The sequence below is a fragment of the Lithobates pipiens genome, unplaced genomic scaffold (assembly GCF_037356315.1).
Source record: "Lithobates pipiens isolate NorthernLeopardFrog02 unplaced genomic scaffold, aLitPip1_a1.2 Scaffold_30, whole genome shotgun sequence".
NCBI classification, from domain to species: Eukaryota; Metazoa; Chordata; class Amphibia; order Anura; family Ranidae; genus Lithobates; species Lithobates pipiens.
In genome coordinates this window covers 48,677,190-48,699,281 of record NW_027507791.1, presented here as the reverse complement: position 1 = coordinate 48,699,281, position 22,092 = coordinate 48,677,190, and the positions used below count along the sequence as shown (strand labels likewise).

Genomic DNA, 22,092 nt, shown 5'->3' with positions numbered 1-22,092 from the left:
GAGGAGTCTCCTGAACTCTTTGAGCACAGTGTTGGGTACATGCTCCAGGAGGATGCCCAGTGTTTGGTGGGCTCTGATGATGACACTCAGCTAGAGGAAGGCAGTAGCGTGAGTGCAGAGAGAGGGGATGCTCAAGAAGGACAGCAATCTGGCAGTCATGTTCCACAAGCTGCAGCATACTGCCAGGTTTGCTACAGCGATGAAGAGGGAGGGGATGATGAGGGCACTGACTCCACGTGGGTGCCTGGAAGGAGGGAGTAGGAGGAGGAGGAGGAGGAGGCACATGTCCAACGAGGCAGGATGCCCTCCGGGGGCCAGCTTAGGGGCAGCACACCGACTGAATCACACCGCAGAGCTCCGCCTGCGCAGAGCGCTTCCTCTGCACAGAGCGCTTCCTCTGCGCGTTATTCTAAAAGTTCTTTGGTGTGGGCCTTTTTTGAGACGAGTGCATCAGATCGCACCGCTGCTATTTGCAACATATGTCTCAAGCGTATCTCACGTGGCCAAAACATCAGCCGCTTGGGCACCACATGCTTGACCAGACATATGTTGACCTGCCATGCAGCTCGTTGGCAAGCATACCTCAAAGACCCACACCAAAGAACAAAGCGGACCTCTCCTTGCTCCTCATCAGCTGGCATCTCCAACCCCACTAGACCTTCAGTCCTCTCTGAAACCTGCTCTGAGAGGAATGAAGGTGTAGAATTAGGTGTGTCACAGCCAAGTGCTTCCGGGAACTCTGCTAGTGGTACATCCACGTCCGATTATAGCAGACAAATGTCCCTGCCCCAGCTGCTGGACCGGCGGAAGAAATTTACTCCCAGCCATCCACATGCCCAGCGGTTGAATGCTAGCTTGGCTAAATTGCTAGCACTTCAACTGCTGCCTTTTCAGTTGGTAGACTCGGCCCCCTTCCGTGAGTTCGTACAATGTGCGGTTCCTCAGTGGCAGGTCCCCAAACGCCACTTTTTCTCACGGAAGGCAATTCCGGCTCTCTACCGGCATGTGGAAGGCAATGTCCTTGCCTCGCTGGACAGGGCGGTCAGCGGTAAGGTGCATATTACCGCTGACTCATGGTCCAGCAGGCATGGACAGGGACGTTACCTGTCTTTCACGGCCCATTAGGTCACTCTTCTGGCTGCTGAGAAGGATGCAGGACAAGGTGCAGTAGTATTGGAGGTTGTTCCGCCACCACGCCTCCAAAATGCTACTATTGGTTGTGACACACCTCTCTCCTCCACCCCCTCCTCTTCTTCTTCCTCCATGGCCTCTTCCAGTGCTCTGTCCTCAGAACCAGCGGTGCTCCGTAGGCGTTGCAGGGGCTACGCAAGTACGCAGGCAAAACGATGCCATGCCGTGCTTGCGCTGGTTTGTTTGGGGGACAGGAGCCACACTGGGGCGGATGTTTTGTCAGCTCTGCAGGGGCAGGCCGAGAGGTGGTTGACGCCACGCCAGCTTAAGCCAGGAATGGTGGTTTGCGACAATGGCACCAACCTCCTCTCCGCCCTCCGACAGGGACAACTGACCCATGTGCCCTGTGTAGCTCACGTCCTTAACCTGGTGGTGCAGCGGTTCTTGGGCAGGTACCCCGGCTTACAGGATGTCCTGAAACAGGCCAGGAGAGTCTGTGTGCATTTCCGCCGATCATTTAATGCCTGTGCTCGGCTGGCTGAGCTCCAAAAGGAGTTGAACCTGCCCAAGAACCGCCTTATATGTGACATGCCCACCAGATGGAACTCAACATTGGCCATGCTGCAGCGGCTGCACACGCAGCAGAGGGCCATCAATGAGTACCTGTGCGACTACGGCACCAGGACAGGGTCAGGAGAGCTTGGTTTTTTCTCACCACGCCAGTGGGGCATGATCAGGGATGCATGCACTGTCCTGTCACCGTTTGAGGAGGCCACAAGGATGGTGAGCAGTGACAGTGCATGCATCAGTGACACTGTACCTCTTGTCCACCTCTTGGAGCATACGCTGCGTGGAATAATGGACAGGGCACTTGAGGCAGAACAGAGGCAGGAAGAGGAGGACTTCCTTGCCTCTCAAGGCCCCCTTTATCCAGACAGTGTTCCTGCTGTGCCACCCATCACACAGGAAGAGGGTGAGGAGGAGGAAGAGGAGGAGGAGGATGATTGTGTCAGCATGGAGGTGGAGGCTGGCACTCAGCATCAGCAGCAGCAGCAGCAGTCTTATAGGGATGATTTACAGTCCCAAGAAACACGTGGACTTGTACGTGGCTGGGAGGAGGTAGCTGCGGATCATGTTGTCCTTAGTGACCCAGAGGACTCCGGACCGAATGCCTCAGCTAACCTACGCTGCATGGCCTCCCTGATCCTGCAAAGCCTGCGGAAGGATCCTCGTATTCTTCGGATCAAGGAGAGGGACCATTACTGGCTGGCCACTCTCCTTGATCCACGGTACAAGGGTAAGGTTGCCGACCTTATCTTGCCATCGCAGAGGGAGCAGAGGATGAGACATCTCCGGGAGGCCTTGCAGAAAGCTCTGTGCAACGCGTTCCCATAGACTGGGAGGTCACAAACTCCTGGTCCTGGACAACGTGTTGCTGAGGCATCAGCCAGAAGGAGCGGTGGAGAAGGTGGCCGTCTGACTGATGCTTTCAGACAATTTTTTAGTCCGCAGCCCCAAGGTATGATTGGTTCCAGCACCCATCGCCAGCGTCTAATTTACATGGTGCAGGAATACCTAGGGGCAAGGTCAGACTTGGACACCTTTCCCACTGAAAATCCTCTGGCTTACTGGGTCTTGAGGATGGATCACTGGCCAGAGCTTGCACAGTATGCAATTGAGCTACTGGCCTGTCCTGCATCCAGCGTTCTTTCGGAACGCACCTTCAGTGCTGCTGGTGGCTTCGTTACCGATCACAGGGTGCGCCTGTCCACCGAATCAGTTGATCGACTGACCTTCATCAAGATGAATCAGTCTTGGATCACCCACAGCTACCAAGCACCTGAAGCTGATGTAACCGAATAATTTTTTTTGAAATACCACATCCCTTCAAGACTGCCTATGCTGATGCTGAGTGACTGTCCTGTTATGTTGATTGTCTATCCTCTTCCTCCTCCGCTGATATGTTGGAAGAACATTTTTGGTTCTGGGTGATGCCAGCAGCCCAATTTTTCTGCCCCTGTTTAACAGGGGCGTTTAAGTACAATTTTTGATGCAATGCTTTGCAGCAGGGCTAATTCCTGCAAAAAAACTAGAGTGTATGGCAGAGGTTGCAGTGTGATGGCACCAGTGCCTAAGGCCCAATTTTTCTGCCCCTGTTTAACAGGGGCGTTTAAGTACAATTTTTGATGCAATGCTTTGCAGCAGGGCTAATTCCTGCAATAAAACTAGAGTGTATGGCAGAGGTTGCAGTGTGATGGCACCAGTGCCTAAGGCCCAATTTTTCTGCCCCTGTTTAACAGGGGCGTTTAAGTACAATTTTTGATGCAATGCTTTGCAGCAGGGCTAATTCCTGCAATAAAACTAGAGTGTATGGCAGAGGTTGCAGTGTGATGGCACCAGTGCCTAAGGCCCAATTTTTCTGCCCCTGTTTAACAGGGGCGTTTAAGTAAAATTTTTGATGCAATGCTTTGCAGCAGGGCTAATTCCTGCAAAAAAACTAGAGTATATGGCAGAGGTTGCAGTGTGATGGCACCAGTGCCTAAGGCCCAATTTTTCTGCCCCTGTTTAACAGGGGCGTTTAAGTACAATTTTTGATGCAATGCTTTGCAGCAGGGCTAATTCCTGCAATAAAACTAGAGTGTATGGCTGAGGTTGCAGTGTGATGGCACCAGTGCCTAAGGCCCAATTTTTCTGCCCCTGTTTAACAGGGGCGTTTAAGTAAAATTTTTGATGCAATGCTTTGCAGCAGGGCTAATTCCTGCAATAAAACTATAGTGTATGGCAGAGGTTGCAGTGTGATGGCACCAGTGCCTAAGGCCCAATTTTTCTGCCCCTGTTTAACAGGGACATGTAATTACAATTCTTGATATAATATTTCACAGGAGGGCCCCTTCCTGTGCCCACCCAGAGTAACTGTGAGGACTTATAGTGTTGTGGCACCAGCACCACAACCACCAAAGGTCAATTTTTCTACCACTGTTCAACAATGGCATGTAATTACAATTCTTGATATAATCGTTCACAGCAGGGCGCTCCAGCGCCCACCAAGAGTCACTTTGAGGGCTTACAATGTTGTTGCAAAACCAACACCTTGTTCCGCCATTTCTGCAGAGCATATAGGGCAGGCCCCTACTTTCAAACATCCAACTTACAAACATCTCCTACTTGCAAACGGAAGGAGACAACAGCAAGTGAGATGAAAAAAGATGGACGACAAAACAAATTATACAGGGGTGATAACCCTTCCCTATGTTTTCCAAAAAGCTTAAAAATATTTTTTTTGACTGGAGCTACACTTTAAAAATGTACCAGTTGAAAATTACAAACAGATTCAACTTAACACAACAAACCTACACAGTCCCTGTCTTGTTTGCACCGCCTGTATACTGCTGTTCTGAGTATATAGGGCCTGGGGGCCACACGCATTTCCTTTTTTTAATATGGGTACAGGGTTCCCCTTAATATGCGTACAAGACCCAAATAGGCTGGTAATGGGCAGGGAGGGCTACCCATGCCATTTTTCTGAATGATTTTCAACCATATTGCAGGAACCAGATATAACATTAAAACCGCAAGCAGTTTTAAATGGTGTTATATTCCGCTTAATGTCATTTTGTGCAGGGACTGTTCTAAACACGGGAAACACGTGGCACTTCACAGGCATACTACAGACACCCACCAGGCACCATATTTAAAGGAATATTTCACTTTTTTTTTTCACTTTAATCGTCATTAAAATCAGTACTCCCACCAAAACGGTAGTTTTTAAAACTTTTTTTTGCAGTGACCCATGTCCCCTGAGGCAGGAGGCAGGTCGCCAAACCCTTTTTAGGACACTATCTTGCATATTAGCCGTTAAAATTAGCACTTTCCAATTCGAACGTTCGAGTCCCATAGACTTCAATGGGGTTCTAACGTTCGTACCGAACGCGGGGGTCGTTCGCAAGTTCTGGTGCGAACCGAACCGGGGGGTGTTCGGCTCATCCCTAGTACTAGGGCTCCCAACCTGGCTTATATCTGGCTTATATCTCACCCATGACATCACAACAGGAGTGCTCTAACTAAAAGGGGCCTAACACTTGATGACACTTGATGTCTGTAACCAGACACTATTCTGGAGTCACCTAGTGGCAGACTAGCTAATTGCACCCGCCTACATGAAGAGCAATGTGCACAAGCTAAACTAAACACCGGATACAATATACTCCATACTCATTCGCATAGGGGGCCGGGATCTGGGGTCCCTCTTTTTAAAGGGGGCTTCCATATTTCGATAAGACACCCACAACCACCAGGCCAAGGTTGAGGACACGGTGCTTTTTGATGGAGAGCAAACCCCCCTATATGGTTCAGGAGCGGGGTAGGGGGGAGGGATGTTTGGTCATCCTCCCTTTTCCTGCATGCTAAAGTCTGGTACGAAGGACCTGGTATGGATCGAGGGGACCCCATCCCCCCCAAAAAAAGGTGCTCTCTCCTTGGCAAAAACGATACCGCTCATAAGCACTGCTGCAAACACTGGTTGGCATTTTTACTGTCGTTTTTTTAAGCTAGTGTGCATGGAGCCTAAGTGAGATTTATTTACAGTGAAACATAACCCACCCAAGCACCATCAGACAGAAAACATGCAGATATATAAGCAAACCATATCCTAATGACAAAAATATAACTAGCAACCTAACAGAGTAACAGAAAACCTAACTAACAAATTAAGTATATACAATATATATCCACAATGGGTGACACAAATCAACCAGGTAAACTGGAGATGCAGGGAACAGATGGGAAGGGGGAGCCAGTACTGGGATCAGGAACAAGAGAAGCAAATAAGAGGCAGTACTAGGGCACAGGATGCAGGCAGGAGCAAGATCTGGATCAGAATCAGAATAAATGGCATGGAGAGCAAAACACTGGAGCAAAAGGCACAGACATGGGAGGACCTAAATAACCTCCCAGCAGCCAACATTAGGTGGAAACTAATTACTGGTATCTGCTGGCTACTGGGAGACACCCACTGGTAGACACCATAACTACATCCTTCCACTCTGGAAAGCACAGTGCCACCAGCAGGTTATCCAGATCCCAATACCCTACTATTCAGGAGTGAGTGAAGTTCTTATGTCCTGTGAAAAGAAAAAAAAAATTAGGTGCTATGGGATGCCAAAGTACAAGACAATAGCAGGCCCTCTGGACGGTATAAAGGTTCTTCCAGTCCCATTCAAAAGGCCCTGCCCAGGAGCAAGTGTGGAAAGAAGCAGCAAGGGTGCTGTGACCAAGGTGCTATAATAAAGCACAGTACAGTATATGGGGTACAGTACCCCATACAGACAGATATACAAAGTTGACAAGGGTTCTTTCCCTTACTGTATTAATCCCCTGCTATACCATACAAAAGCAAAGAACACTATCATGATGTAAAGTAAATTATATATATATAATTATAATATATATCTATATTGACATGGAAATGTATAGATACCTATTCTCATATTGATTAGCGGTTCCAAATTAATAATAACTACTCCAGTAGGGGGGGAACAAACACAAAAGATACACTCCGCATCTTTCCAAATAACTGTTCTGCTTTATTATGGTTTTTATACACATGATTATGTAGGTATCACATTAATATTACAATATATATATATATATATATATATATATATATATATATATATATATATATATATATATTTAAAACAGTGGATGTTTTTTTTCCACTCCTTGAACTAAGTAGTTCAATGAGTAAAATTGAGGATTTTCACTTCCGTTAGATTTCTGCAAAAGGTCACCATTTTGGCTAAAGATATTGATGGCAATGGCAAAAAAAAAATTTTTTTTGTTGGCCTTTGGGGTGCGCTTTTTAACTTATTAGCCTCATTTTTTTCAATATGGAATATTGGGTATTTGAACATAAATTATTAGCCTCATTTTTTTTTTAGAGAAAAAAAGAAAAAAAAAGAAAAAAAAATGTGAAGTGACAATACACAAAAATACACAAATAAATTAAACAAAACCCACACAATTATAACGGACACTATAAATGAAGTAAACTCAATGAAATAAAGTTAAATGCACTTAAAAAAACTAGTTAAGTTAAAAAGTAAATCTTTTTTCACTCATTGAACAAAGCCGTTCAATGTGTAGAATTGAAGATTTCTGCTCATCTCTGTAAAGGAGTGCGTTAGCAGTGAGTGTACCCATAATTATTTCATGAACAAGCTGGCAAATAAACCTATGTTAGATTATGGTATTTTTTCACATTTTTCAAATTGGGTGCCAGTTGTTAAGACATCTGACTCAGTCTTTTTCTTGTTCTTGTTCGCCTGCCAAGTCCTGCAAAATGACAGTTAAAAAAAGAAGTACGTGCAAACAAGGTTGGCATTACTATGGTAACAATGTATGTTTTTTTTCCATTCTGCCTCTCAAGAGGATATGCTAACATAAATGTCTGATGCGTATGTGATAGTGCTGGACTGATAGAAGTGAGAATTGGCTCTGATGGTTATACAACATTTTTCTTTGAGGATGCAGACCTGTAAAGTATATTGCATGTGGACCCTGTTTTGGTTCTGGACTGCTACCTCTCTGATCACGACAAAGGGGTCGATCAGCAGATGATAAACTCATTCACGTGTATGTAAGGGGCACCTAGTACAAATGTTCAAATGTTCATATCACTTTAAGGTGTTTTTGAAACATTTATTGGTTAAGTGCATCAAATAACACCAATGCATTTCAGGGGAAATCTTCCCACTTCTTGAAGGCTTGAGCAGTAGTTATCACAATCATGATAGAATGCATTAGAGGACCTATGTTAAGGCTTGATAAGGCTTGATAATAACAATGGAATGCACAGGGGGGGTTATGTTAAGGCTTTATTATCAAGCCTTAACACAGGTCCTCTAATAGAGTGGTTCTCAGCCTTCAAGCCACAGGCTCTCTTCTTCTGGGCCTTCAGTCACTTGAAGATCCCCCAAACTCCCACAGTGCCTCCAAGCTCACATATTGCCACCCAAACTCCCATAGTTGTCCACCATACCTCTAAAACCTCCTACAGTATCCTCAGATCCCCACGGTGCCCCAACCTCCTGCAGTGCCCCCTAGATTTCTGCAGAGCCTCCAGTGCCCTCAAACTCCAACAGTGCCCCACAGTGCCCTCAACCTCCAACAGAGCTCGACAGTGCCCTTCAGCTCCAACAGTGCTCCAACAGTGCTCCACAGTGCACTTAACAGTTCCTTACAGAGCCCCACAGTGCCCCACAGTGTACTCCAGTCAATCACAGTGCCCCTTTAAAGCCTCCTGGAGAGACTCACAGTACCCTCCAGAGACCTCAACTCCCACAGTTGTCCCCAGCTTTCTCCCAAATCCCCTACACGGCCACCATGTCTTCTACAGAGTCCCCACACTCCCTTCAGAATACCCATCTCCCCACAGCAACGCTCAGACACATTCGGAGCCTTCCAACATTTTAATTCATATATGTATTCCCATGCTTTAATTGTGTTTGTATAATCTTTTTTGTACTATTGGGGCATGGAAGATTTTAGGAGAATTTTCCAGGCCCTGATGTCAGTAAGTATGAGAACCACTGGTCTACTGCATTTCATTCAAAGAATCATGATGGAATGCACTAGAGGATCTATGTTAAGTCTTGATAATTGCAATGGAATGCACTAGAGGGCCTATGTTAAGGCTTCATCATCAAGTGTTAACATAAGTCCTCTATCCCAACCACTGGGCTGCGGCCCACTGTCAGGACACAGGCTCCCTTCTCCTGGGCCTTCAGCCACCTGAAGATTCCCTAAATTCTCACAGTGCCTCCCAGCTCCGATATTACCACCCAACCTCCCATAGTGGTCCACCTTGCCTCTACAACCTCCCAGAGTACCCCCAGACTCCCAAGCCCCTCTAGCTTTCTGCAGAGCCTCCAGCATCTCACAGTGCTCTCAACCTCCAACAGTGCCCCCCAGTGAACTCCCGTCTATCACAGTGCCCCTGCAAAGCCTCCTGGAGAGACACACAGCTTTGTCCAGAGTCCCATCCCCCCACAGTGACACCCAGCCTTCCAGAATTGTATCACATATTTTGTATTCCCGTGCTTTTACTATGTTAGTATTCTTTTTTTTTTTTACTGTTGGGGTATGGAAGGTTTTGGAAGAATTTACCAGGCCCTGGTCTCAATAAGTCTGAGAACCACTGGTCTAGTGCATTCCATTGGGATTCTAATGACATTCACTGCTCAAGACCTGAAGAAAAAGGCTTTTTGACCCTAAAGCGTTGTTTGTATTTGATACTCAATCAATAACTGATTCAAAATGACCTTCACGTAATATGAACGTTTGTACTAGGCACTCCTCAGTACACATCCAAGATGCTAATGTAAATCTTGCAGTTCTTTGTGTTATACATACATTTGCCAGTTCCCTCAAATACTCTAGTGCTTGCCTTCTCTTCTGGTAAATGCCATAACAGCTTGACAGCTGGTTTACATACGGTTACAATGGTTCCCAATAATTTACCCTGTCCATCTGTGTCCTTTAGGTGTTGTGTTCCTGTATCGAGAAGGAATCTCACGTTACACTTATACTTTCCCCATGGCCCAAGAAGCCTGCAATAGGATTAAGGCACACATAGCCACAGCAGACCAACTTTTGGCTGCCTACCATGGTGGATATGAACAGTGTGATGCCGGCTGGATCGCTGACCAAACTGTCAGGTTAGAAGATTATATTAATGTTGGGTTAGTTGCATGTTTTCAAACAGAAAACCAAGGTCTAGGGCAGAGGTCTCCAAACTTTCTAAACAAAAAGCCAGTTTAATGCCCCTCAGACTTTAGGAGGCCCGGACTGTGAAAATGGTGTCAGTGGAAGGAATAGTGCCCCATCTTTGGTGTCATTTGAAGAATAGCGCCTAATTTTTAGTATCATTGGGAGAAATTGCCCCTCGTCATTGGTGTCAGTGGGAGGAATTGTCCTCATCGTTGGTGTCAGTGATAGGAATAGTGCCCCATCATTGGTGTCAGTTGGATGAATAGTGCCCCTTCACTGGTGTCAGTAGGAGGAATAGTGCCCCATCACTGGTGTCAGTGGGAGAAATAAGGCCCCATCATTGGTGTCAGAAGAAGGAATGGTGCCCCATTGTTGCTGTCAGTGGGAGGAATAGTGATTTATATCAGTGGGAGAAACAGTTCCTGGAGGACCAGCTAAAAGCAAGCAAAGGGCCGCATCTGCCCCAAGGGCCACAGTTTGGAGACCACTGGTCTAGGGCATCCTTTGTCAACTTTTTTTAACACAGAGGAACTCTTAAAAATTTTTGGGACTCAGGAAACCCCTGCATATAATTATTATATATACAGTGGTACTATATATGGGAGGCAAACATGTCTCATTGATGAAGGAACCCTTATAAACCTCTGGAAGAACCCAAGTTGAGAAAGGCTGCTTTAGAGCCGGTTCACACAGGGGAGACTTGTCAGGCGACTTAGCCGCCTGACAAGTCACGTCCCGTTCTGTACTATGGAACCTTTCTAACAGGAGAGACTCAAGTCTCTATGACTTAGAAAAAGGTTCCTGTACTACTTTTGGGTGGCGTCAGGCGATTTCACAAGATCCCGCTGAAGTCGTGTGCAGGTCGCCTGAGGCAGACGCGCTGCAAGTCGTGCTGCCCCAGTGTGAACCGGCTCTTAGCCCTTGTACACACAGTTGGAGAATCCGTCGGAATGTGTCCTATCGGACCGTGTTGTCGGATAATCCGACTGTGTGTGGTATGCATCGGACTGTTTCCGTCGGAATATCCGTCGGACCAAGTTTTCCAACTTGCTAGAAATATTTTCCGACAAACTGGTCCGATCGGACATACTCCGATCATGTGTAGAGAATTCCGATTGGACAAAGTGCCACGCATGCTCAGATCAAATTCCAGTTTCGGACAAAATCCGTCGGATTTGGTTGTCGGAATCTCCGACCGTGTGTACAAGGGCTTAGAGTACAATAACAAAAACTTGTTAAGGGTTACCTGAGCTTGGTCCCAAAGCACACCCAGGTAACCCTTTATTTGCTAATAGCAAACTAAAAATACAAGAAACAGGAAATTCAAGTGTGAATGCAAAATAATTGTAAGCAGCCTCTTAGGCCGCGTACACACGGGCGGACTGTCTGCCCAACTTAGTCCGCTGAACAGTGTTTCAGCGGACAATCCGCTCGTGTGTGGGCTTCAGCGGACTTTTTCAGCGCACAGTCTGACGAACAAAGTCTTACGGAATTTCCGTAAGACAGTCCGTTCAAACTTGGTTTTGTCCGTCCAAACTTGGTTTCAGCAGACAGTCCGCTCGTGTGTAGGCAAGTTGGATGGACTAAGTATGGCGCATGCTCAGAAAGGGTTTACACGGCCGAAGGTTGCATTGCAGTGTATAGGACGTCGTTTTTCTAGTCCCGTCGTACGTGCTGTACACGTCATCACGCAGGCTTTCAGCGGACTGTCTGCTCATCGTGTGTGGTCAAGTCCGTTCATGCTAATTTTGAACGGACTGTCTGTCGGATTGTCTGCCGAACTTAGTTGGGCAGACAATCCGCCCGTGTGTACACGGCCTTAGTGTTCCCTAAACTATTTATTAAGCAGGTATGCATTTGAAAAACATCTTTTCACTCTTAACAAAAAATCAAAACACACAAAACTGAGCAATTTTGTAATTAGTTCAAAATATGAGATCATGTAAGCTCACCATCCGCCCCAAGGGTCCTCATGTCCACCCTTCTTGGTCCCATTCCTTTGCAGGTACCCTATCCAGACACCCCGGGAAGGTTGCTATGGAGATATGGATGGATTTCCTGGAGTGAGGAACTATGGAGTCTTGGACCCAGATGACATGTATGATGTCTACTGCTATGTGGAAGAACTTAATGGTAATTCTATTGTTTTAATTCCCAGTCATTGTATTAAGGTTGCCACCTTGCCCACTTGAAAACATGGAAACCCATTTACTTTTGTCCAGTTTTAGGAATTGTCATGGCTTCTCACTGTGATTGTGTAGGTTTGCTCTTGGTGGTTACTGAAACAATTTGTTGCTGGACTTAAAATATATCTAAAGCCCCAATTTTTTTTTTTTTTTTTAGTTTTGACTAGGTTAAGAAATGTTTTTGTTTTTATCTGTTGCATGTACAGTATCCAATTGTCTTGGAACATAACAGGAAGTGAAAGGAAATCTCTCCAAAATGAGGGAAGCCCTCTCTGAGCCCCTGTACACACGGTCGGAGATTTCGACAACCAAATCCGTCGGATTTTGTCCGTCGGATCTTGTCCGAAACTGTTGCATACACACGGTCGGACTAAGTTGTCGAAAAATCCGATCATTCAGAACGTGATGACGTAATTTCGTTACGATGGGACTACGTTCAGGCTAGTAGCCAATAGCTTTGATGTAGGAATTTGATCTGAGCATGCGTGGCACTTGGTCCGATCAAAATTCTCTACACATGATCGGAGTATGTCCGATCGAACCAGTTGGTCGGAAAATATTTCCAACAAGTTGGAAAATTGGGTCCGACGAATCAGTCCGATGCATACCACACACAGTCGGATTATCCGACGACGCGGTCCGATAGGACACATTCCGACGGATTCTCCGACCGTGTGTACAAGGGCTTAGACAATTGTCATCAGAACAAATGTTCCTATTTCCTTTACATTTAGTCCCACTGATAATGGTCGCCAAAGAAAATTATAGAGGGTACATTTCCCTAACAGGACACAAACAATAAAAACAATGAAAGTTCTTTGTACCTGGCAGCCTTGGCTTGAACTGTTTCCATCCTCTAAGCCACTTTTTGGACCAGTAATTTGACAGTTGTTGAGCATGTTTTGGTCATAGTGGGCCTCTGTGGTAACCCCCACTGCCTTCCTTTCTTATCCTGTACCCCTATGCTACTTCTTTTCTCTCCTGTTGCATCGTCCCCTTTACTAATTTCCCATTTTTCCAATTTGCTTGTTTCCCTCCATTTATGGTCTCACCTTCATGAAACGTTTTCCGTAATACTGGTGGCCCTCTTCTTCTTATGGGCAGTATCGAAAGACCTTCTGCAGTACTCAGAACCTACTAAATCCATAATCCCCACTGAGTTTCTATAAGCTTTATTAAGATTTTCTTCTAAAAAGCCAATGTGTAATATATTTTTGAGAATTACTCTGGTTAATATCTCTTACATTATATGTACACGATTTGCCCTAAGATCCTGCCAACTCCATTATATATCTTTGGATTCCCAAAGTATTTTTTGCTTCTCCACCAGAGAGAGTTTTTTTATGTTTTAATGTTTTATTCACCCTCTGTTTTTATAAGTGCTGAGACATTTTGATGATGTTTTTGTACAAATGGTACTATATCTCTTAAGCCTTGTCACACGGTCGGAGAATCCGTCGGAATGCGTCCCATCGGACTGTGTTGTCGGATAATCCGACTGTGTGTGGTATGCATCGGACTGATTCCGTCGGAATATCCGTCGGACCCAATTCACCAACTGGTTCGATCGGACATACTCCGATCATGTGTAGAGAATTTTGATCGGACAAAGTGCCACGCATGCTCAGATCAAATTCCTACATCAAAGCTATTGGCCTGAAAGTAGTCCCATCGTAACGAAATTACGTCATCACGTTCAGAATGATCGGATTTTTCGACAACTTTGTCCGACCGTGTGTATGCAACAGTTTCGGACAAGATCCGACAGACAAAATCCGACGGATTTGGTTGTCGAAATCTCCGACCGTGTGTACAAGGGCTAACATTAATAAAGCGTATATATATATATATATATATATATATATATATATATATATATATATATATATATATATATATATATCATGTTTGATCTCACTTCTTTTTCAATAAAAGGCAGAGTGGGACACCACATGAAAAAAAAAGGATGCATTTTCACAAATGACCAGAATCTTACAATTATTTTGGAAAATATATGTGATTGCTTGTGGAAAATAGTGTTAAAAATGCAGTTTTCCTTGAAGGGGCCTCAGAAAATAGTATAAGACAGATAACATGGGTCTTCACGGTTTTCAAAACTAAATAGATTTATAAGATAGATTTGATACTGTCTTTCACAATAGTGGTTTGATGGAAACACCTTTAGCCAATTAATTCTGGGCATAAAACATGATATGTGAAACATCTTGGTTAGACCAGAAATAATACCCCATCAAAGAAAGCAATCTCTTGATAAAATTGACGTTACTACTATCATCCCCTTGTCATCATAGAACCTAGTAGAAGAAAAAAAAAATCCCCTCCACAATCATGCAAAGGCTTAAACTGTTTTTACTTACAGTGTCTTTTTGTGTTGGAAGATTTTGTTATGGTGGACTCAGGCCACCGTGAATAGAGAAGAAATAGATCTTCATTAAAGTCATCAACTCTTGTAACCACCTCACTGACTTGTTAGCAGCTTGGTAATTCTCTGTCTCTCTTGTTTAGGTGAAGTTGTTCTAGGTTCTGCACCAAACAAATTCACTCTAAGTGAAGCCAGAGACTATTGCAGAACATTGGGAGCTGAAATGGCAAACACTGGCCAACTCTATGCTGCATGGAATGAAGGGGTTGACCAGTGCAATCCCGGCTGGCTTGCTGATGGAAGTGTCCGGTATCCCATTGTCACACCGAGAGAAAAGTGTGGAGGGAACTCACCGGGGGTCAAGACGGTCTTTCAGTTCCGCAACCAGACAGGCTTTCCAGACCCTCAGGCCAGATATGATGTCTACTGTTTCAGAGGTAAGTTTGTCCGTAGATAAAGTAGATGATAGATAGTCTTCTTGACATCCTTGTGGTCATGTGTCATTAGTTCCAGATTTTAGCTACAGCACATTTTAACTAGATAGATGATAAGTCCTCTTTTGCTTTAGGTGAAGGCCCTGTTCAAATAGAGGACCATGGTGAGAGCCCTTCACCTCCAGCCGAGCGAGTTGAAGGCGTCATTACAGTTACCGAAAGCTTTGAAGAGCTGAAGTTGCCAGAAGTGAAAGCTGAGAATGAAGCTCAAGGTTTTGTAGATACCATCCCACTAAACAAGACCGATGCAACTAAGCTTGCAGATGTAGAGAACCTTTCTACCGTCAAAGACCTTCAAGAGTTACCACCGCAGCCTACAGCTCTAGTTGATGAAAACGTCAATGGTGATGAAGACCTTTCTCCTGGCGTTGCAAGCTTTCCTCCCTATGAAGACCATTCTGATGACAGTGAAGAGTCTACAACAATGGATTACAAAACCACAGCTATTTTCAGACATGCTCAAGGTAAGCCGAGCAAATAATAAATACTAGGGTCCTACTAATTTACCAAGCATGAAATTTAGTCCGTTAGATAGGATGTTGCCCCTGAGTCAGTTTTAAAAAAAATCTTCATGTTTGACTGGTGTATCTATTTAAAGGGTCAGTTTAGTCAAAAGTGATATTTTAGTTATCGAGCCTTTTGGTGGCACACTGAGAAGAGGAGGGGCCAGAATGGCGGGGGACCTGAGAAGAGGATGATCATGGCCGCTTTGTGCAATTTCATTGCACAGAGCAGGTAAGGATATCATGTTTGTTTTTTTGTTTTTTAATGTTTGACTTTACAATCACTTTAAAGCAATAACTGATTCTTTAATGTAATTTTAGCTAAGGCTTGATGCTTTTTTTTATTTTGGCAGGGGATACACCTGGCTTAGTCCCAGAGTCCACCCAAGCAACATTGGAAGGAGAAGCTCTGCCCACTGCAGGTGACTCCATCTTAGATGTATCATTTGTGAATGTACTTGCAGAGAATGATTATGACAACTTTACTGACTCGACACAGGAACTTGGAGTTACTGTGTCAGAATCAGCAAGCCACATTCCAAATGCCGGATCCCCCAACCCAACACAATTTTCAAACACAGAACATGTTGCGGATGTACTCACTCAGGAAAGAACCAGTCAAGGAAATACCTTTACCATGACAATAGCATATACCAATTTTAGTCACATTGTCCCAACTATAGCTTCCTCTATTTTAGACAGTGATGTAGAGTATAGCGGAGCCGATAAACCATTACCAAGCGTGATTGTTGATAATGAGCCCCCTAACTCTTCCTTAGACACCTCAGTCACTCAACCAATATCCACTAGCCATCCACCTCAAGATGATTTTGAGGCATCTGGACATGACAGTCACTTGACCCTTACAGAAGAACCACATAGTCTGAAAAGTTTGGTGGAGGAACTGGCTTCTGGAGACCATGCAAGTGGGACACCAGATCCTACAAAAAGCTCACAGATATTCGAATCAAGCCTTGTCCTTACAACACCTCTGTCATTTTCTTCTGGGCCTCAAAATTTTAGTAGCCCTAAATTATCTTGGGAAGAAGGAAGTGGAGAAGTTCCAGATTCTACATGGCTTACCTTAGGCGGTGCTTCAATTTCAGATGTCAATAATACTCAAAAACTAGAAAGAAACGAAAGTGAACTTCAAGAATTTCTAAACAATGTGACAAATACGACTATACCCTCTGGACAGAATTTATATGAGGATGACGAATCATCAACAGCCCAAATTTCCCACCTGATAAGCCCTAATGTGTCTCCTGGTCCATCTACAATAAAAGATGTTGGTGTAGACCCATATGTTCAAGAGAAAACCCCTTTTCCAACATCTTTAATGGGAACAGTAGAGAGTCACCCAGATCTAGTCTTTCCTGCTCATATAGGTTTCACTCCACCACCCAACAGTCACAGGAATTCCACAAGACAGTTTTTGGAGAAGATTTTTCCACCAACCATGACTTCCCCGAATCCTACCGGTCCCTTGCCCGCTGTCCCAACAGAAAAGGCCATTGTGGGATCCTCAGTGAACTTTTCAGGTAACAATCTACATGTCTACACAGCCGTTGTTCTGTCAACGGTTTTCTCCTTCAAAGGCTTGCAATGAATACTCTTCTTCTCTACCTGTGCTTTCCTCTTCATTCTCTCATTCAAATTCGGGATAACACCTGTAATCTGCAGCTTGGCCAGTGCCGAACCTACCACTCTGACCATTCAAGAGCACGCCTTGTTTCTTTTTACTTCTGTGAAGTATTTTTACGATTGTTTCCATGAAAAAAATAAAATAAAGCAGATTAAATCCTTTTTAGAATTAAAGCAGTGGTTTTAGGTCTAAACTTTCTTTCATTTCCCTGTTCCTTTTCTGTGTCTTCTCTATGTGTGTGTCTGATTCTTTCACTAACCAAGAGTATTTCCTCTAAAAATCCTTGCTTTACATTAACATTTAACCTATGGCAAAGACAATGTTTAAAAGTGTTAGGAAATGTTGGCCAACAACTGTATAGGCAGAAGTTTTCCAAGTTCTTTAATGTTCATGTGAGTAAAGGCTAATGTACAAAGAAAAGGTTTTTATGCATATAGAAACTAACCAAGCAACTGCTTCCACTTCTTCAATTGTTCTTATGTAAAAGTAAATTTAATTGCTCCACTTGTAGAAAGTTTGCCATATTTGATTATATGGTTTCTAAAATCTAACCAAAGGACCTAATTTACAAAGAAAACCACAGCAAACTTGGAACCATGACCAATACCAACCAGTCTGATTTCATCTTCCATCTAACCATGTAATCCAATAGTTTAGATATTCATAGTTAAAATTTGTTAAAATGTAATCAAAGGACCTAATTTACAAAGAAAACCAGAGCAAACTGTGAGCAGTGGCCAATACTAACCAGTCTGGTTTCATCTTACAACTAACCATGTTATCCATTTGGTTAGTTACTGGTAATTAAATTTAGTTAAAATGTAACCAAAGGACCTCATTTACAAAGAAAACCAAAGCAGTCTTGGAGCAGAGGCCAATACCAACCAGTCTGGTTTCACCTTCCAACTAACTATGGAATCCAGTTGGTTAGTTATGGTTAGTTAAAATGAGTTAAAATGTAACCAAAGGACTTAATTTGCCAAGAAAACCAGAGCAAACCTGGAGCAGTGGCCAATACCAACCAGTCTGGTTTCATCTTTCAACAGACCATGGAATTCAATTGGTTAGTTATTGGTAAGTGCTCCAGTTTGGCACCAATTCTGTTTGTTCCAGTCAGGCCCTGAATTTTTGTGTACACTATGAATTATTTCATTCAAAAATTAAACAGTTAACATGAAAGTTGACCCTCAGGCAAACAGTTAATTACACTTATGAAATACATACACTGGAGCTGTTTTATACGCCAAAGGATTTGTATTTCTGTCCATCCAGTCCTGAGATTTACAAACTTCTTCCACACAGCATAGTCCCGTCTAGGAGGTCTAGTCTACAGAATATTTTGACATCATCGTTTGACATGAAAATTATTTAATCTTGGGTTTTATAACAAAAGTAATGATTTAAGAATATAATATAATAATGAAATAAATAAAATAATGGCTAATTTTAAATAGGACATACCAATGATTATAAACACAGTGGATACATTTGATTATTAAATATCATTAAAAATATAATGTACTATATAATTACCAACAAGTTTTCTTGTCTCTAACACAGGATAAAAAAGGCAAGACAAAATCTGATTACCAATTCCTGTAAAATGTTCACATGTCTTCCTCTACTTAAATAGCAGTAGGGTTAAAATGTACCTAAATCAGATCAATTAATATTGTGTAATTCCAAATTTCACTCCAAATAATATTTCAACAAGTTAAAGATATATTTCAACAGATAATGAAACAGATAGAGTATGGAAGGGTTGTTCCTGGAAAAGAAAGTGAGGAAAAAAATCTAAAATGTCAGTTGTCATCAGAAGTAGAGGTAAGAGAAAATCTTACAATGGGGATACCTATTGCAGCAGCAACTTTTTAAAGGTGGCCATAAAATATCGATTTGTGATTGATCTAGGTACAAGTTTGACTAAAATATCCAATGATGCAACACATATGATATTGATTGTTTCTGATTGATTGTATTTTCAATCTATTGAAGATTATTTAAGCAAACTGTATAAGGATCATTTGTCTAACAAATATGCAGAGATGATCGAAAACAATTCTACCACAACTGATCAAATGGCCAGTATCGAAAATTATTGAAAGCTCACTAAATTGATTAAATAGAGGCTCCTGGTTTTACGAATTGTATTCAATTTGATCATTTTGATCGTTTTGGTAACATTGAATGATCATATCCATACATGTGAGACCACTTTAAGGTTGGGTTGGTCCTCAGTTTGGAGGGATTTTAGCTCACTTTGTTATCTTCTGATAGGGTTTAGTTATTCCCTACTCTATACCAAAATAAAAGGATGCTGGCAATGTGATTTTAGCTGGAGGCTACAGTCATTGCTTGGGAAGGGCCCCCAACTGGCATATGATTCCATCGCCAATATCTAGGCTTTGGTCATGTTATCACTCTCTGCAGGACTATAAGTTTATACCCTTTTTCATAATTATGGTGAAAAAGTTCAGAATAGAGGGTTTAATCTTGGTATAGATCTAAAATTATATGAAAAATCTAGAATTTTTTTTTTTTTAAAGTTAGTATAAATGTATCTTTTATAAATGCATTAGACAATTATAGCCAATTGATTTGCTCTACTCTGATCCACCAACTATATGAATAATAATTTTGTTCCTTATATAATTAATTTGGTCATTTTAAAAAAAATATTTAAATGTAGTTTCATATTACTGAACAGATTATTCAAGATGTCTTAATGATCTAGTTATTATATAGGTTCCAGTTGTGATTTATCAAAACTAGCATCTGCTTACATTGATATGCTCAACCCCACATTTACAAAATAGATACTTTCCTAAATTGTTCCTGTCATGTTTGAATCACATCTGGTGAATTCAAACCTGCAAATTACAGCTGGCAAAAACATAACTTACGTTTGATTGGATGCTGAACAAGTATAATTCTTCATAGATAACTGAGAGATAAATAGTTCTCATAGATAACTGAGACTTAATGTACTGTACCCCTCAATTTTGGGCACACCTGCAGCTTCCCTTTGTACCTTGTATTGTAGATGTCTGCTTCCCCAACCCCTGTGAGAACGGAGGCACCTGCATTGAGGAAGATGATGACGACTTCCATTGTTTGTGTTTGCCAGGCTATTTTGGAAAAATCTGTGAAATAAGTGAGTCAAAAAGTATATTCTAGTTATGTGGTCAAATCATGTTACCTGTTGGTATGTAATATTAAAATTTTAACACCAGTGACAAGGTAGCCTAGCACATGGTGATATTGTTTGAAGGAACAGCGATGGGGTCTTACAATAGCCCTACAGGTATTAATGCTGAAGTTTAATCTGTTTATGCTTTTCTTACCCTGGTTCCTCCTGCCAGCAATGTACTTTTTTTTAACCCAGTAACATCATCATCACAAATGTTGTTTTAAGGAACTGCAATGGGGGGCTTACAACACTCCTGCAGTTATTAAAGCTGAAGTTTAATCTGTTTATACGTTGTCTTCCCTGGTTTCACCTACCATCAACAAGCTTATTACAATTTTTAACATCTTAAGGACCGGAAGAATTTGCCCCTTAATGACCAGGCCATTGTTTTGCGATAAGGCACTGCGTCGATTTAACTGACTATTGCACGGTCATGCGCCGCTGTACCCAGACAAAATTGACGTCCTTTTTTCCCACAAATAGAGCTTTCTTTTGGTGGTATTTTGAAACTAAAGCAATGTTATTTACTTTTTTCTATAATAAATATCCCCCCCCGAAAATATAAAAAAAACTAATTTCTTCCTCAGTTTAGGCCAATATATTATTATACATATTTTTGGTTAAAAAAACCCGCAATAAGCATATATTGATTGGTGTCCGCAAAAGTTATAGCATCTACAAAATAGGGAATAGATTTATGGCATTTTTATGGCATTTTCATTATCATTTATTTATACTAGTAATGGCGGCGATCTGCGATTTTTAGCAGGACTGCGACATTGCGGTGGACAGATCGGACACTTTTGACACATTTTTGGAATCATTGACATTTATACGGTGATCAGTGCTATAAAAATGCACTGATTACAGTGTAAATGTCACTGGTAGGGAAGGGGTTAACACTAGGGGGCAATCAAGGGGTTAAATGTGTTCCCTGCTAGGTGTTTACAACTGTATGGTGATGTGACTTACTTAGTAGGAACACACGATCTGTCTCTCCTCTCCTAAAAGAATGGGGATGTGTGTGTGTTTACACACACACATCCCCATTCTAGCTCGCATACGGCATACAGTGTCCCCCACCATGCAGAGGGCACACGCACGCACCTGCTAGAGCTGTTTAAAAAGGGCCGACATACAGCTACAGCGATTTTTGCGGGAATGTGCCGACCTGCCGCAGTATAATGACGGTGGCTGGTCGGCAAGTGGTTAAACAAAACCATTCCATTTTTATTATATTTTGGATCCAGTTACATCATCACCCTGCTCCACTACTCCTCTCATGAGCCCTCAGCCCATGCAAGCAGTGGTCTAGCTCTTGGGAGGACTTATGCAAACATCAAAATGCCTTGATGAGTGGAGGTTAGTCTGGAGGAGTGGGCGTTCCTAAGTAGGCTGTATTTTTATGCAGCCAACCCTAGGTAACACCTACACGTGATGCTGATAAAATTTAATGAACGAAAGGGATGGGCCAGAGACAGTCAGGATGGAAAGGAAAGGACTAGATAATGCTGGACTTCTTCCAGACAGGAAATGAGATGGGCTCTATCTAACTATCTAACTTGCTGCAGCTTCTAATGCACACTGTGAAAAGTTCACAGTGTGCAATGAGGGATCAGGATAAATGCAATCAGGATAAATGCAGGAGAGAAGCCTGTAAAACTGTAGGTGGTGCTGAAAGCAAGAATGGAGATCTAGGGATCCCCTGTCCCAGTGTAAAATACTACTAACTTGATGGGTATTAGTTAAAAAAAAAAGGTAGGATCATAAACATGCAACTCAAAATCATAG

General features: G+C 42.9%; 1 protein-coding gene across 3 annotated transcripts in view; it reads left to right on the top strand.

Annotated features, from left to right (window-relative positions):
* The window catches only part of BCAN (brevican), an 83,183-nt gene that overhangs the window by 33,498 nt on the left and 27,593 nt on the right, over positions 1 to 22,092 (top strand). For 2 of the 3 annotated variants that reach the window (XM_077464191.1, XM_077464190.1), the window contains exons 4-9: positions 9,674 to 9,848; positions 11,906 to 12,033; positions 14,613 to 14,906; positions 15,038 to 15,427; positions 15,820 to 17,007; positions 20,155 to 20,265. In XM_077464191.1, coding sequence (XP_077320317.1) covers positions 9,674 to 9,848; positions 11,906 to 12,033; positions 14,613 to 14,906; positions 15,038 to 15,427; positions 15,820 to 17,007; positions 20,155 to 20,265 — 2,286 coding nt within the window. The remainder of the gene's footprint in view (positions 1 to 9,673; positions 9,849 to 11,905; positions 12,034 to 14,612; positions 14,907 to 15,037; positions 15,428 to 15,819; positions 17,008 to 20,154; positions 20,266 to 22,092) is intronic. The other variant, XM_077464192.1, reaches the window with a different exon arrangement.